The sequence below is a fragment of the Osmerus mordax genome, chromosome 6, assembly GCF_038355195.1.
Source record: "Osmerus mordax isolate fOsmMor3 chromosome 6, fOsmMor3.pri, whole genome shotgun sequence".
NCBI classification, from domain to species: Eukaryota; Metazoa; Chordata; class Actinopteri; order Osmeriformes; family Osmeridae; genus Osmerus; species Osmerus mordax.
The window spans coordinates 8,813,196-8,829,323 of NC_090055.1; the positions used below are offsets into that span (position 1 = coordinate 8,813,196).

Sequence of the window (16,128 nt, forward strand, 5' to 3'; positions counted from 1 at the left end):
ACTACTGTCTTGTTACTGTGTCACACACAAGTGTGTTTACTGGACTACCGGAGAGAAGAAGAGATATCAGCTGAGGAGATGATGGGTAGGGAGAGGAGGATGGGTAGGGAAAGGGATGAGAGAAGAGGAGGGGGAGGTAGTTGAACATCTCCATTGTTGCTGTGGTGAGTATTGCCTCGTCAAATCAGAGCTAATCGCGGCTGCCGAATCCCTCTGCCTAACCAGGGTATTGGATGTAGCGCGTCTCCTGTGACACGCTCGGCTCGGCGTGGGTTAGCGGCCATTAAGAGAGGAAAAGGGTGAGGCAGCAAGAAAAGAAAGGAGGAAGGTAATGGCGATAACATGTCGTCAGTCTTCCAAAACGAGCTCTGCCCTGCATGAGTTAGCGGCCATTAGGGTGTCATCTCGGCTGATGGGAAGTCTTGACCCTGACTGGGAAAGAGAGAGTGTTGAATGAGGAGATTCATTAGCTGGAACTATTAAGGGAGGAGGGGTGTATCTGATAGAGTGGTTTTATTAGCTCTAATTGCAAGTAGATTACCACATGAGGAACCAGAAAGAGAATTGATAATTACACATTAAGACCAATCAGTCAGTGAGGGGGCAGATAGGGGTGGGGGGGGGGTGGCAGATGGACAGGTGGCTGTAATGAAGATACATTCTCACTGTGTTTAAGATCGACAGGACCATGGAAACCGAGAATGTTACCTCCCTTCCGTAGTTCTGATGGTGCCAGTTATGCAATCAACCTAAAAAACAACTTACTGTTATTACCGGTATGGGTAACAATTCAGAATAATAAACGATGAATGCTGTGGGAGTGAGTTACAGTGTTGTCAAATCTATAGTTGTTTTTATGCGATCCACATTGCAAAGACTGGCTTTAGGAGAGACTTCCATACGTATGTGATCATGGTTCTCCAGGCCCAGAGTTACATCACCATAATGATCTAGAATCTGTCCGGTTTGGGCACAGTGACTGTTTTGTGATGACAGTTGGGAAGGTTGACATTCCCGGGGATCTGATGAGCTCCACAGAGCAGCAAAGCATTTTGGGAGCACATTCCTCCGGCACAGGGACAGGGAGCGCCTGACAGTGGTCTGACTGGGCAGATGGGAAAGTCATTGTGCCGCGCTCCAGGGGGAAGAGCTGCTGATGGAGGCGGACAAAGGAGAACCAGGCCAGGCCTGACTAGACCAGGCCTGGACCAGACCAGTCCTGGACCAGACTAGACCAGGCCTGGACCAGTCCTGGACCGGAACAGGCCTGGACCAGACTACACCAGTCCTGCACCAGACCAGACCAAGCCAGACATGGACCAAACCAGTCCCGCCCTGTACCAGAACAGAGAAGGAAGACAGACTGGGAGAACGTCATCCGTTTGAAGTGAATCCAAAGTTATTCATACTCCTCAGTCCCACCAGAAGCCACAGAGATGTGCTTTAAGCCCCTTCTAGCAGCTTAGAGCCTCACAGCCGTTCCCAGCCCCTGCTATCAGACCAGTCCTCTCTATCCCTCTTAGTGGACGCAGAGCCAGTTGCCAGAGGATTACCTAACTATAGACCCTCATATTACTGGGCCAAGATAACATCCTGCCTACAGCCTGCCTGCCGGCAAGGTGGCTGTCTGGCGCTGACGTCAACCAGGTTGTGACCCGACAGTGTCCCAGGTTCTCTGAGTCTGCGTCACGACCTGGTGTTTCCCAGGTCCCCGGAACCTTCTAGATCTCATATAGAGGGCTGAGGTTACTCTGTGGTCAGAGACACCTGCCTGACCCACAGTCTCCTCTGGCTCTGGCTGCTGAGAATCACACCCACACATTCAAACTCACACCTGGCACCATGCAGGCATGGCATGGTGTTTGCGTGTGTAAGAGCAAGAGAGACAGTAGAGAGAGGTGGCATTTCTATTTGAATGAACATATCAGCGGACACGCTGTAAATATGAATGTATTTTCGCGTATTCATGTATCTATCTATTTGTCTATATAATGCAGTACATTTGAAATGTGTATGGCACGCATGTTTTATGTATATATGACTTCTTTCCATACCATACAGTATTAAATTGTAAAATGGAAAATGTAGAGAGTAACATCACACTGCAGAAACAGCATGGAACCCCTATGTACAGCAGAAGCTGAGGCTTTTCACACACATATCATGACACACACCCCGCACTTAAAACCACAGCGTCCCCGAAATGTGACACGAGGTGGCATGTGTGACAAAAACACTGCAGTGAGCCCACATAACCCTGCTCTGGAAAAGCAGAGGAGTTCTCCACCGTACTGTCACTGTAGGTTGCGACCAGTGAAGATGACCGAAGCGAGCTGGAAAACCCATTTCATTCAGGAGCTCCTGACAAACACCCAAAACTAACTGTTCCAGCGGCGCTGGGAATATCACTCGGCTAATACGACCCGCCTGGAAATCCAGTTAGCACCGGCCCGGGGGCCAGGGCCAGGGAGGAACTGAGGAGAACGGAGAGGGGGAGCGGTGTCGAGGAGGGACACAGCAGAGTCGTGGCGTCGCTCGAGAGCGTCTTGTTTATCCGTTGGATATTTGCTCCTCGGAACAGAATCGTGTCGGGGACGAGGAGGCATCTTTGGTGGGGTTTCCAGCGGCTCGGCCACTTGTGCAGCGGCCATCAACACTGGACGGTTTGTTTTCAAACCCCCGCACACCCAGCTAGATGGTGAAGCCAGCTGTGTGAGTCCACCCCCACATCCACCATATGCACACACATGCGTACACACACACGCACGCGCACATAGGCTGTTTCCACGGCCGAAGAGAAAGACCGAGATGGAAACAGGAAGGAACAGAGTTGAGGTCAGGTGAAGATGAGGAGAGAGACAGAGAGAGCGCTGAGAAAGGAAGAAAGGAAAGAGAAAAAGAGAGAGAGAGGGAATCACCCCTATTGGGGTTTTTTCACCCTACCTTGAAAGCATTAACAGCAGACATCATCATCCTTTTCCATCATTACCATCTCTTCCAGTTCTCTCGCTCTGGCAGGTTTGTGCACATTAGTCAGATTGTGGCAGTGTTAATGGTGGTGGCGATGTGTGTGTGTGTGTACAGGTGTTTTTGTATTTCTGTTTCCCTTCAACATGCACCTCCAGATAGTTACTGGGTTGGCGAGTCAGTGGTCGGTGCTGCAGCATAACAACCTCCTGCTAGAGAGATGAGGTGGTTTGTTGGATCAGTCTGTTCTTCAAACGCCAGTTGACCCTGCACAGCATGGTCTCTCTGGAGCTGTTCCTGTGGTCTCTCTGGGCATACACCGCCCCGGTCAGGGTTGATCTTGCTCCAAAAACACACCATCATGCATTGCGGCCAATCCCAGACTGCTCCCTCCAGTCATCCAACCAATCACTGTCACTCAGCAAATTGCTGAATTTCAGCCGGTCCATTTCTGCTCCATCTAGCACACAAACCGATCACTGTCACTCCTTTCAGAACTTCAGCTAATCTGTCTGCTCCATCCAGTCCAGTTACCAACAGGTTGTGAGCTATGAAGGAAACAGTATTGTTGTTTTTGTCATTGGACATGTCTAGGCAAGGAGTGAGACGTTTGATTCAACGCTCCCCACGGGCCTAACCATGGGATGAGCTCAGAGACAGAGGCGATGTGGCGCTCCACCGAGAAGCTGCACATCACAGGGTAAAAATCCAGCAGCCCTGTCACATGGCTGGCACAGTAAACACCCAGGTTTCTCTTAACAGTTCACTGGGCCCAACCATCATGATCATTTATTAAGGAGCTCAGGAGGCCCGGAGATGCCGTAAAAGACCAGCTCCATATTTCCAGATGTGCTCTTTCACGATTCCACACACTGGCAGCAGCCTGCGCTGCTGCTAGCCTATCAAAAGACAGCTTACACTGTACAGCATTCCAATGCATTTTTATGAATGCAAATATACATATTATGTGAACGTGGTATGAACAGTCTGTGTAATGTAGTGTGTGTGTGTGTTTGGCTGGGCTGCCTGTGTCACAGAGCAAATGAGATAAACTGGGTTTACAGTCCTAGGTGATTGCTGTGACGCACAGCTTTACTCCACCTGATGGATTCCCAGTGACAGCTGCCCTACTCTGACACGGCGGACACTGCTTCCCCATACACACACCCACACACACACTTCTACAGACTGTCATCTTCTCACCCACTAACATCTCTAGCTCAGTGAGATAAGATCTCTGAGCTGTTGGAAGCTTAGGTAGATACTGTGAGGTCAGAGTTAGGGCCAGAGAGACAGAATGGTGGAACAGCCTGAAAGTCTTATAGGCAGAGCATTGAAACAGCCTACATGTCTTATAGAACGAGCCGTAAAACTGCCAGTCAAGCAGGTAGGCAAAGCATTAAAACGGTCCAAAGGTCTTATAGAACAAGCCGTAAAACAGCCAGTCATGCAGGTAGACAGAGCACTGAAGCAGTCCACTGGTCTTAGAACAAGCAGTAAAACAGCCAGTCATGCAGGTAGACAGAGCACTGAAGCAGTCCACTGGTCTTAGAACAAGCAGTAAAACAGCCAGTCAAACAGGTGAACAGAGCATTGAAACAGCCCACAGGTCTTAGAACAAGCAGTAAAACAACCAGTCAAGCAGGTCTTACAGACAGAGCACAGAAGCAGCCAACACGTCTTAAAGGCAGAGTGAAAGATAATGAGTATCGGCTTAACTAATGAGATTAGAGAAAATATGACACCGTGTTTCCTCAACAGCTCAAATCTATTCCAGGAAACCTATAGGTTTGAGCCTATAGGGTCAACATTGCACGTTTTGCAGTGGCTTGATACTTAAAACTATACATAAACGTGGATGGAGACAATCTCAGCCCACAGAGGGCGATCTGGCATTGCCAAACGAAGCGAACCGAACTGGTAAAGTACCTTAGAGTTACCAGGAAGATCTGTGTCTGAAATAATTTATATAGACCATAATAATGACTTAGCATATTCTACCATGAATGCAGGCAGCAGTGCAATGATTTAAGGCTTAACTTTCTTTTTTTAAACGAATTCAACATGGAGCAATTAGCATGTATTTATATGGACGCCAAATGTTATATAACTGTCTTAGTGGACCCTTAAGCCAAAGAGTGTGGTGGAGGTGATGTTTTTGGGCAAGGCTGTAGCGAAAGACGACCAGTTATTGGTGAGCATGGTTGTCACTCCGGAGAAAGAGAGGGGCGTGAGCAACTGCCTCGGGCATCTCTAGAACAGAACTTGTCTTCCAGAGACAAGTGTTAACGGAGAGTCAACTCTATGACGGAGGGGTAAAGCTATTCTATCAGGTGAAATGAAGCGGGATCAGCAAGATAGATAGCGAAGTCTGAAGAACACGGTTACAACTGAGAGGATTCTATTTATGTTTCTGGGTAGAGGCAATAAAATATGTAGGACTCGCGCGTCAAAACCCACGGGATTCCAAAGAGGGTTTATCATCGGACCGCGTGCCAAGTGCGACTCGCGTAGGCTATTCATGCAAATTTATAAAATCATAGGCGTGCCTCTTTTTAGCCATGTACTCGCGGACTGAAAGGCGAACCCCTTGGCTTACTAGCTGCTTCCATACTGTAATACGCAGCACTCGGACTCACATATAGGGACTGCACGCGCGCGATGATGTCCGCGTTTTAAAACCTGGATAGGAGAAAGCAGAAGCAAGGACAAGTTTTAAGGGAAGCTATCGTTTGTCTTTTCTTAAAGGCATATATATATATTCTGCAGACCTCAGCGTCTGCTTTTCACTGCGCACTTTCGCAAACGAGTGCAGATCAGTTACTTTGATATTGTTTATTTTTGTTGTAAGATAGGGTAAGGTTACGGAAACGGCTACTCACTGAGGATACTGATGCTGTCTATCTTGACGTTGATCCCCTATACTGTTTTTTGCGTGTAAGTCTGAGTTGGACCACTGACCATTAGGCTACTGAAAACTTAATAGATCAGTATTTTTTTTAATCTGAATCGGTTTTATTTAATCGACAATGTCAGAGGACGACACCAGTTCTTCTGGCTCTGCTAGTTCCCTAAATGAGCTGGAGAATAGCAATGTCAGCGTCCTCAGCTGGGAGCAAGTGCAGCGGCTGGACGCGATTCTTACGGAGACCATCCCCATCCATGGCCGTGGGAACTTCCCTACACTGGAGATGAAACCGTTGGAGATCGTGAAGGTGGTCCGGAGCCGCATGGAGGAGAAGCATATCAATGTCAGGGACGTTAGGTTAAACGGGTCTGCTGCCAGCCACGTTCTTCACGAGGACAGTGGACTCGGGTACAAGGACCTCGACCTGATATTTTGCGCGGATATGAAGGGAGAAATTGACTTCCAGATTGTGAAGGATATAGTTTTGGACTGCCTTCTGGATTTCCTACCCGACGGAGTGAATAAGAAGAAAATAACTCCATTAACTTTAAAGGTATATCTTAGTTTCTGAGATGTAAAATCATATATATGAAACGATATCATATAATATTTTACATCATAAAAAATTAAAACGGGATTACTAGGCTATATGTAGCTTATGTATAGCGTAGCCTACATACGTACGTAGGTTGTATTTATAACCTACATTGCTAAGAGTCTGATTAGGTGAAAGTGTTTGACGCGAGTTAGAAGCGTTGGTCCGGTGTTGCCTATAGCCTACTGATAGTAAAATGTTGGTTTGCTGCCGTTAAGCGGATTTACATTAAACCAATTGAAAGCGGATATGTCTCAGTCGCCTGTCGGCTACTGTTCGGCCAGCAGTGTCCCTTTGCATGGAGTCTGACACTCAGGCTATAAATTAATGGTTTTAAATGTCAGATGTAAAATAATATGACTTGCTTCTCTTAATGATCTTAATCACTTCAAATGATTGCAACGACCATCAGTTACATAATTCCCCTGTTTGTGTGTGTCCTAGGAGGCCTACGTACAGAAGATGGTAAAGGTGTCTAATGACTCCGACCGCTGGAGTCTCATCTCGCTCTCCAACAACCGAGGGAAGAACGTGGAGCTGAAGTTCGTGGATTCCCTCCGCAGGCAGTTTGAGTTCAGTGTGGACTCCTTCCAGATCCAGCTGGACTCTCTCCTGCTCTTCTACGAGTGCTCTGAGAACCCCATGGCACCGGCCTTCCACCCCACCATCGTGGGCGAGAGCGTCTTCGGAGACTTCGGCCAGGCCCTTGACCACCTGCGCCACAAGATCATCTGCACCCGCAACCCGGAGGAGATCCGGGGCGGCGGGCTGCTGAAATACTGCCACCTGCTGGTGAGGGGCTTCCGCGCCGACTCGGAGACGGAGATGAAGTCCCTCCAGCGCTACATGTGCTCGCGCTTCTTCATCGACTTCTCGGACATCCTGGAGCAGCAGAGGAAGCTGGAGTCCTACCTGCAGAACCACTTCACGGGCCTGGAGGACCGCAAGCACGACTACCTGATCACGCTGCACGGCGTGGTCAACGAGAGCACCGTGTGCCTGATGGGCCACGAGCGGCGCCAGACGCTGGGCCTGATCGCCATGCTGGCGGTGCGCGTGCTGGCCGAGCAGAACGTCTTCCCCAACGTGGCCAACGTGACCTGTTACTACCAGCCCGCCCCTTACGTCGCCGACGGCAACTTCAGTAACTATTACATTGCGCAGGTGCAGCCCGTGTTCACTTGTCAGCAGCATGCTTACTCGACCTGGCTGCCCTGCAACTGAGCCTGCAGCGATGGAGGGATGGGAAGAGAGGGGGGAATGAGGAGAGAGAGAGAGGGGAAACGTGTTTGTATGCAGGAGTCACCTGGCGGGGTGTTTCGCAGCTGAGTCGCCCGAGAAAGAGGTTTCCTCGCCTTCTTGTTTCGAATGTCAACATTTGAATCGTAATGTTTTGACTGTTTCAGAGCTTGGTCAGTAAGATCAGGATAGCACTGAGGACTGGCTTTTAACGTATGATTGGAACGCTCTCTCGAGTACCCCCCAAACCCCTTCACTGCTCTGGGGGTCCTACACCCCTTCCCCTGCCCCCACCTGCCCACACCTGGGGTTAAGGTTTGGTCAAGCATCAATGCAAAGCAAAGAAAGCATGTGAGAATCCTTGCAGCACAACTCCAACCAACAAACCACTGGTGCTGCAGACAGATGAACACAGATTGATGGACTTGGAGCCTTCAGCTGTGTGTCCTGCAATCCTGCTGACTCAGATCCCCCCCCACCCCCCCAACACAGAGCTCTGTGGACTTCCTGTCAGGTTCTGGGTCGATGGACCTCAATCTGAACTGGCTGTCAGACTTACAACCTCACACAGACTCAAATTAGAGTTCCTAAAGAAACCGTTGTTTGGTAAAGAGATTAAACGAAATTCTGTGTATGTGTATGTGACATTGTGTTTTAAGTGCCTAGAGCTTAGCGGAGGTTAGAGGGAGCAAGGCCTTGTGGGAATTAGGGTTGGGGTCTCTTGTTTGTACTGGGGATGTTCAAGGGGGTGGGATTTTTGCCCTGCTTCATACATTGATTGGCCAAACTTTATGTACGTCTGCAGACATTTAGGGAACTGCTGAGAAGGTGAGTCCCACACCCTAACCCCGCCTCACACGGTCTCTCTCCCAGAAACAACAGAGGGAGCAGTTGCTGCTCCGCCGCTTTCTTCAAAAATGGGTTTGATGTTGTTTTGTTGTGGTTTATCTTGAAAATATTGTTGATTCCTATTAAAGCTGATCTTATTAGTAGAGACAGAATCCTGGAGTTTAATGATCCCATGGCTTTGTATGCATCTTTAACCAACCTTCATGAATGGAGCTAATTGCAAATGAGACCAGACTTGTCAGACTGGGAGGCAGGAAGGCAGGCAGGCAGGCAGGCAGGCAGGCAGATAGCTGGTGTGTGTAGGGAGATATTTGCAGACACCTCTGGTGATGGTACATTGTTTGCTGTAACACCCTGGCAGGGAATTCCACAGCTGCTGCTGAACTGGGCTAGGCTGTATGTGGGCTAGGGCTAGTCCTGGGTCACTTCTGGGCTGAACTGGGCTGTGTTTGGGTCACTGCATACGAAATCATCAGAAAGTGTAGTGCCAACTGTTATCCGTTTGCCTGGTGCCCAATGTTGACTTGAGGGCTAAACAGAGGGTAAGACCATTTGTTGGTGTGTAGAATTATCTGCTGGGATGAAGCTGAAGCATTAGAGAAAGAGAACAGAGAGAGAGCAAAAGAGAGAGAGGGAGGGAGAGCAGCAGAGAAAGAGAATGAAGTCGAGAGAGCTGGAGAAGAGGTGAGATGGGTGTAGCTGGTAATAGGGTGTTGCTCTGTTGGTTCCTCTGCTGATCCTCCGAAATCCAACCTGCCATGAATCATGGGAACTGTCCCACCCTTTAAAAGTATACCCAATCAGGTTTTCTCAATGGCCTGGTGATAGTTTTCTTTTCGCTTCTTGATGTAATTATGAAATCCTGTGGACGTGGCGTGCCATGTGATGTCACTTCCCCTTTGTAAAGCTTCACCAGCAGATGCAGCCAGGTGAGGGGTTACCGTAGTTACAGAGGCTTTGGGTTACCGTGGTTATAAAGGCAGTGGGTCTTTGGATTGTCTTGTATACGTTGTTTGAAATGTTCATTTGTGTCTCAATGCAATCTTTTACAAATCAAACCTTCAGAAAAGAGAAAAAAAGAAAAAGCCTGAGTATGTATTTTTTATGATTGTTATTTTTATAAGTGTACTAGACACTGCAGCGCTTTGGAGTGTGTGAGCAGTGTGTGATCTTGTATGTCTGATGGGTCGAACATGAAGATGTCTTCATCATTAAACAAGAGGTCAAACACAAACTGAGACGTTTCCTGGTGATGATTGAATCTGCAGCGACCTCCCTGCCGCTGGTCTTGTCCTTGTCAGAGGTCGTTGTCATAAACTGCTTTGCTCCTGATGCCTAGCCCGGCCCACCTGACCTGACCCTATTGTTCTATAACAATAAAGAACAACAAAGTTGTTTTCTGTTCTATTATATTGGATTGTACTCTACAGTCGACTAGTCTAATATAGTCTAGTCTATTTATTCGATTATATTCTATACCTAGCCAGGCCCACCGGACCTAAACAAAACCACTACACCTAGCCATCATTTCCAGACCTAGCCAGAACAACAAGGCATTTCCATACAAGTCGAGTCAGCCAGAAGCACCAGGCCAAGCTACAGCTATCAAGCTAAGCCAACAGGCCTAGCCAGGGGTCAGGGGTCAGCTGGAGCGAGTGGACTAGCCAGGGGTCAGGGGTCAGCTGGAGCGAGTGGACTAGCCAGGGGTCAGGATTCAGCTGGAGCGAGTGGAAAAAGAGTTGGTGAATGTGAGAGATTTGCATCCACCAGAAAAGAGACTTTAATGCTATCTCTGCCTGCTCATCACATTCTCTATCTCCCTCTCCTCTCTCTCTCTCTCTCTCTCTCTCTCTCTCTCTCTCTCTCTCTCTCTCTCTCTCTCTCTCTCTCTCTCTCTCTCTCTCTCTCTCTCGATGTCAGGCTTATCAGAGCAGGGAAGCATCAGGGCTGTGTCAGAACCAGCCACCAATACAGGCCTGTCTCAACATAAAGAAGAGCTCTGAACAAAAGAGCAATCTGACCGTCACATAGGGCACTTGTCTCTTTGTCCCAGATTAGAAGGGATAGACGGAGATATACTATAGACACTGAGGGATAGAGATAGAGTGGAAGAGAGAGAGAGTCATGTTGAGGTATATATAGCAACCATGATAAGGACATTATATCTTTCACTTAAGCTTATTTGCAGCTGATTAACCTGAGCCACACACATGCACGTACGCAGTACGCAAGCACACACACACACACACACACACAAGCACACGCACGCGAGCACACGCACGTACACACACACACATTACACCTCATTGAAATATCTGTAATAAGACTCATCCAGGTGACAGGATGACCAGATGACTGCGTCCCTCTCCTTCCTCTCTCTTTCTCACTTCTCCTCATCTCACCTCCCCCTCTTTCCTCCCCCTCCCCCCCCCCCCCCTCTCTCTCTCTCTCTCTCTCTCTCTCTCTCTCTCTCTCTCTCTCTCTCTCTCTCTCTCTCTCTCTCTTCTCTCTCTCTCTCTCTCTCTCTCTCTCTCTCTCTCTCTCTCTCTCTCTCTCTCTCTGTTTCTATCTCTCTCTCTCTCATCTGATGTCACTCTCTTTTCTTTATCTCTCCTCTGTCTCTTTCCATTGAGAGAAGTTTTTCCAGTGTTTGTGGATATAAGGATGATCTGAGTCCAGGGCCTGGCTCGGAATCCAGTTCAATGTGCTGTTGAGAAGCTGTAATAGTGTGGAGGCCCAGTCTTTCGAGAGCACTGAAAATGCTGTGCTTATTCAGAACTCTGACAATCCGTTTCACCTATCTATTCACATGCACAGTTTTAACTTTCATCCCCATTCTTACTGCATAATGGTATTCAGCCAACTCCTCTCTGTGTCTCCGACTGTCTCTGTAGGAGGGGATCCCTCTCTGAATTGCTCCTCCCAAGGTTCCTTCCATTTTTCCCTCAGACTTTTCCTGAGAGTTTATCTGTCTTCCTTGAGGGTTTAAGGTTGGTTTACGTAAGTACAGTTCTATGAGCATATAAGAATCCCTCCTTGACATTGCTTGTAAAAAGGGCTATAGAAATACAATTTGATTTGAATCCCAGTCCATAGAACACCTGTTCCCACACCATTACAGCTTCTCAGCAGCACACTGAACAGGACTCCGAGCCAGGCCCTGGACTCAGATCCTCTCCTTTAAACCTGGGTGATCAGCTGAACAATAAACTGGACTGGACTGACTATACCATGGCACTGTACAAGAAGGGGCCAGAGCATTCTGTACCTGCTCAGGAGACTCAGGTCGTTTGGAGTGCAGGGGAGTGCTCCTCAGGACCCTCTATGACACGGTGGTGGCGTCAGCCATTTACTATGGAGTGGTCTGCTGGAGCAGCAGTATGTCAACAGCTGACAGGAGGAGACGTGACAGACTGATCAGGAAGGCCAGCGCTGTCCTAGGATGCCCCTTGGACACAGTGCAGGTGGTGGGAGAGAGGAGGATGGAAGCAAAGCTCTCATCAGTGATGGACAGTGAATCCCACCCTATGCAGGACACTGACTCTGCACTGAGCAGCTCCTTCAGCGACCGGCTCCTTCACCCTAAGTGCGTGAAGGTGCGGTACGGCAGGTCCTTCCTTCCTGCTGCTGTGAGACTCTACAACCAGCACCGCTCTAAATAGAACACACACAAACACACACAGGACTCAACCGCTCTAAATAATTCACAGACAGACTTAAAGTGCAATAACTTACTGTGCAATATTTATATTTGTTTATTTATATTTAGTCTCCATATGCAACTAGTGTTATCTTTTTATTGTATCTTGTACTAACTTTATACATTTATATATATACTCTTTTGTCCACTTTGCTGCTGTAATGTGGCTCCAATTAAGGTAGAGATTGTGGGAGATACAGCAGAAATGAGAATGTCCGTGAAAGGTGGACAAATATGAGAGGAGGAAGAGAGGTGGGGGCAGAGGTGAAGATGAACAGGAGGAAGGACAGAGGACGTGAGGGATAAGGAGGAGAAAGAGGGGAGTCAAGTGGATGAGCGGTTAGGGAATCGGGCTAGTAATCTGAATGTTGCCGGTTCGATTCCTGGCCGCGCAAAATGACGTTGTGTCCTTGGGCAAGGCACTTCACCCTACTTTCCTCTGGGGAATGTCCCTGTACTTGCCGTAAGTCGCTCTGGATAAGAGCGTATGCTAAATGACTAAATGTAAGAGGAAGTGGTGGAGTAGAAAGGAAAGGCTGGGAATAGGGAGAGGAGGAGAGAAAAGGAAAATGATCCTCTTGTTAGTTAGATTGATATTACTTACCACAGTGTTCAGGTATTCAGAAATATATACTCACTGTACGTAAAACAATACTCTCCCCTTGCCAAAGATAAAAATAGCTGTGGATAGAGACACAGAGAGAGAACGATTGTGAATAAACAGATAGAGTTCTGGGTTGCTATGTGAATCATACCGTTGACCTACTCTGAACAACACACACACACAAATACACGCGCACATCACTGCTTGAGCAGAGGTGTTTTGGGTATTGCAATGTTGGCTATAGGTGTGTCTGAGGCAGATTTTACAGCCACTGGTCAATGGGATCACATCTATTCAACATGACTGTAGACTGTCCCTCTGTGGAGAGAGCTGCTGTTCCTTTAACCTGCTGCTTCATTAGGCTCGCCCCGTCACAGCGGTGTGTGTGCATGCATGTGTGTACGTGTGTGTGTGCATACGTGTGTGTTTCTATGTGTCTGCTCGCATGTGAGATTGTTTTGGTGGGCTGGAGGCCTCAGTTGTTGCTCTGTAATCAATGTGTTGTAATTCAGCCTCCTAATCTTTGTAAGGAGGATAAAAGCATAACTTTAAGATTTATTAAGCCGCAGTACATCTGAGAGCGCTTTCCTGGTGTACTGAAGTTAGGCTAATAAATAACCAGAACCCTTCCCATAGCTGAACAGAGCACACGGCCAATCAGGTCACATCAAGAGATACTTTAGAACCCCGGTCTAGTTCTATTAGACTAAAGAACCTCAGTCTGGTTCTACTGTTCTCCAAAACCCCAACAGAACCCCAATCAGATTCTACTGTTCTCCAGAGCCCATGTGTGGTTGTACTCTACTCCATGATGACCATATCTTTTTCCCAAGACACTCTTCATCAATGCTCCCCTGACTGTGAATCAGCGAGCCAAACAGCCTCTTTTTACCAGCGCCAGTAAACAGCAATTAAACTGCAATCAGCAATAGGCAAGCACACACACACACACGCACGTGCACACACTACAGTGCATTCAAATATCTGTAATAAGACTCATCCAGGTAACAGGACGACTAGATGACTGCGTCCCTCTCCTTCCTCTCTCTTTCTCACTTCTCCTCATCTCACCTCCCCCTCTTTCCTCCCCCTCTCACCTAATACTGGGACTCAGAATGGTAAGTTTCTCCTCTTCTCTGACTCCAGAGTCATGTGGTGGATGAGGCTGCTCTATCTGATGGCTTTTCCACCCAGGGGTTAGAGAGAACACAGCCTTGTGGGATTCTCTCTCTCTCTCTCTCTCTCTCTCTCTCTCTCTCTCTCTCTCTCTCTCTCTCTCTCTCTCTCTCTCTCTCTCTCTCTCTCTCTCATCTGATGTCACTCTCTTTTCTTTATCTCTCCTCTGTCTCTTTCCATTGAGAGAAGTTTTTCCAGTGTTTGTGGATATAAGGATGATCTGAGTCCAGGGCCTGGCTCAGAGTCCAGTTCAATGTGCTGTTGAGAAGCTGTAATAGTGTGGAGGCCCAGTCTTTTGAGAGCACTGAAAATGCTGCGCTTATTCAGAACTCTGACAATTCGTTTCACCTATCTATTCACATGCACAGTTTTAACTTTCATCCCCATTCTTACTGCACAATGGTATTCAGCCAACTCCTCTCTGTGTCTCCGACTGTCTCTGTAGGAGGGGATCCCTCTCTGAATTGCTCCTCCCAAGGTTCCTTCCATTTTTCCCTCAGACTTTTCCTGAGAGTTTATCTCTGTCTGAGGGAGTCAAGTGGCTAAGCGGTTAGGGAGTCGGGCTATTAATCAGAAGGTTTCCGGTTCGATTCCTGGTCGAGCCAAAATGACATTGTGTCCTTGGGCTAGGCACTTCACCCTACTTGCTTCGGGGGGAATGTCCCTGTATTTACTGTAAGTCGCTCTGGATAAGAGCTTCCTTGAGGGTTTAAGGTTGGTTTAGGTACAGTTCTATGAGCATATAAGAAGCCCTCCTTGACATTGCTTGTAAAAAGAGCTATAGAAATACGATAGAAGACCTGTTCCCAGAAGCCCATTCTATTTAGTCTCTAGAGACTCAATCACATGACCAGACCTTCTCACCCCAGTCATTCTATCCCCTGCCTTCACACACACCCACAGCTTTCCTAGTATCAACCACCAGCTTACGTGACCAAAGCCCCAGTCTCAAAGAAGGTGTGCCCCAGCACCATGACAAAGGGTCATGTGAAACCACGCTGTCTGTACAGTGCGTCCTCATCTCTTCTCAAAGATGTTCACTTTCCTCCAGTTTCGGGACCTCGACCATGGTGCCTTGAGTGTTTGCATGCCTTTTCTTTGGAATCCTTTGGTGCCTCCAATAAAGCAGAAAGCAATAAAGCAGAAAGCAGAAATGAGAAGGTCCGCGAGAGGTGGACAAATCTGAGAGGAGGAAGAGAGGTGGGGGCAGAGGTGAAGATAAACAGGAGGAAGGACAGAGGACGTGAGGGACAAGGAGGAGGAAGAGGAAGGGGTGGAGGAGAAAGGAGGGGCTGGGATTAGGGAGAGGAGGAGAGAAAAGGAAGGTGATCCTCTTGTTAGTTAGATTGATATTACTTACCACAGTGGTCAGGTCTTCAGACATTCAGTATCTACTCACTGTACGTAGAACAATACTCTCCCCTTGCCAAAGATAAAAATAGCTGTGGATAGAGACACAGAGAGAGAACGATTGTGAATAAACAGATAGAGTTCTGGGTTGCTATGTGAATCATACCGTTGACCTACTCTGAACAACACACACACACAAATACACGCGCACATCACTGCATGAGCAGAGGTGTTTTTGGTATTGCAATGTTGGCTATGGGTGTGTCTGAGGCAGATTTTAACGCCACTGGTCAATGGGATCACATCTATTCAACATGACTGTAGACTGTCCCTCTGTGGAGAGAGCTGCTGTTCCTTTAACCTGCTGCTTCATTAGGCTCGCCCCGTCACAGCGGTGTGTGTGCATGCATGTGTGTACGTGTGTGTGTGCATACGCGAGTGTTTCTATGTGTGTGCTCGCATGTGAGATTGTTTTGGTGGGCTGGAGGCCTCAGTTGTTGATCTGTAACCAATATGTTGTAATTCAGCCTCCTAATCTTTGTAAGAAGCATAAAAGCATAACTTTGAGATTGATTGAGCCACATTACATCTGAGAGCGCTTTCCTGGTATACAAAAGTGAGGCTGTAATGTTGAGAATAACCAGAACCCTTCACATAGTTGAACTGAGCACACGGCTAGTCAGGCCAGATCAAGAGCTATTTCGATACTTTTACTAGTTATACTGTTCTCCAAAACCCCA

At 47.8% G+C, this 16,128-nt stretch overlaps 1 protein-coding gene across 1 annotated transcript; it reads left to right on the forward strand.

Annotated features, from left to right (window-relative positions):
• Nucleotides 1–5,183: 5,183 nt before the first annotated feature.
• Nucleotides 5,184–9,792, forward strand: tent5aa (terminal nucleotidyltransferase 5Aa). The gene is made up of 2 exons (XM_067237364.1): nt 5,184–6,428; nt 6,915–9,792. The coding sequence occupies exons 1-2, from the start codon at nt 5,997–5,999 to the stop codon at nt 7,692–7,694; spliced, it is 1,212 nt and encodes a 403-aa protein (XP_067093465.1). The 5' UTR covers nt 5,184–5,996; the 3' UTR covers nt 7,695–9,792.
• The last annotated feature ends 6,336 nt before the right edge of the window (nt 9,793–16,128 follow it).

Coding starts and splice junctions, on each gene's coding strand:
- tent5aa (XM_067237364.1), top strand. CDS start 5,997: ATGTCAGAGGACGACACCAGTTCTTCTGGCTCTGCTAGTTCCCTAAAT. Junction 6,429..6,914: donor TAACTCCATTAACTTTAAAG/GTATATCTTAGT, acceptor TGTGTGTCCTAG/GAGGCCTACGTACAGAAGAT.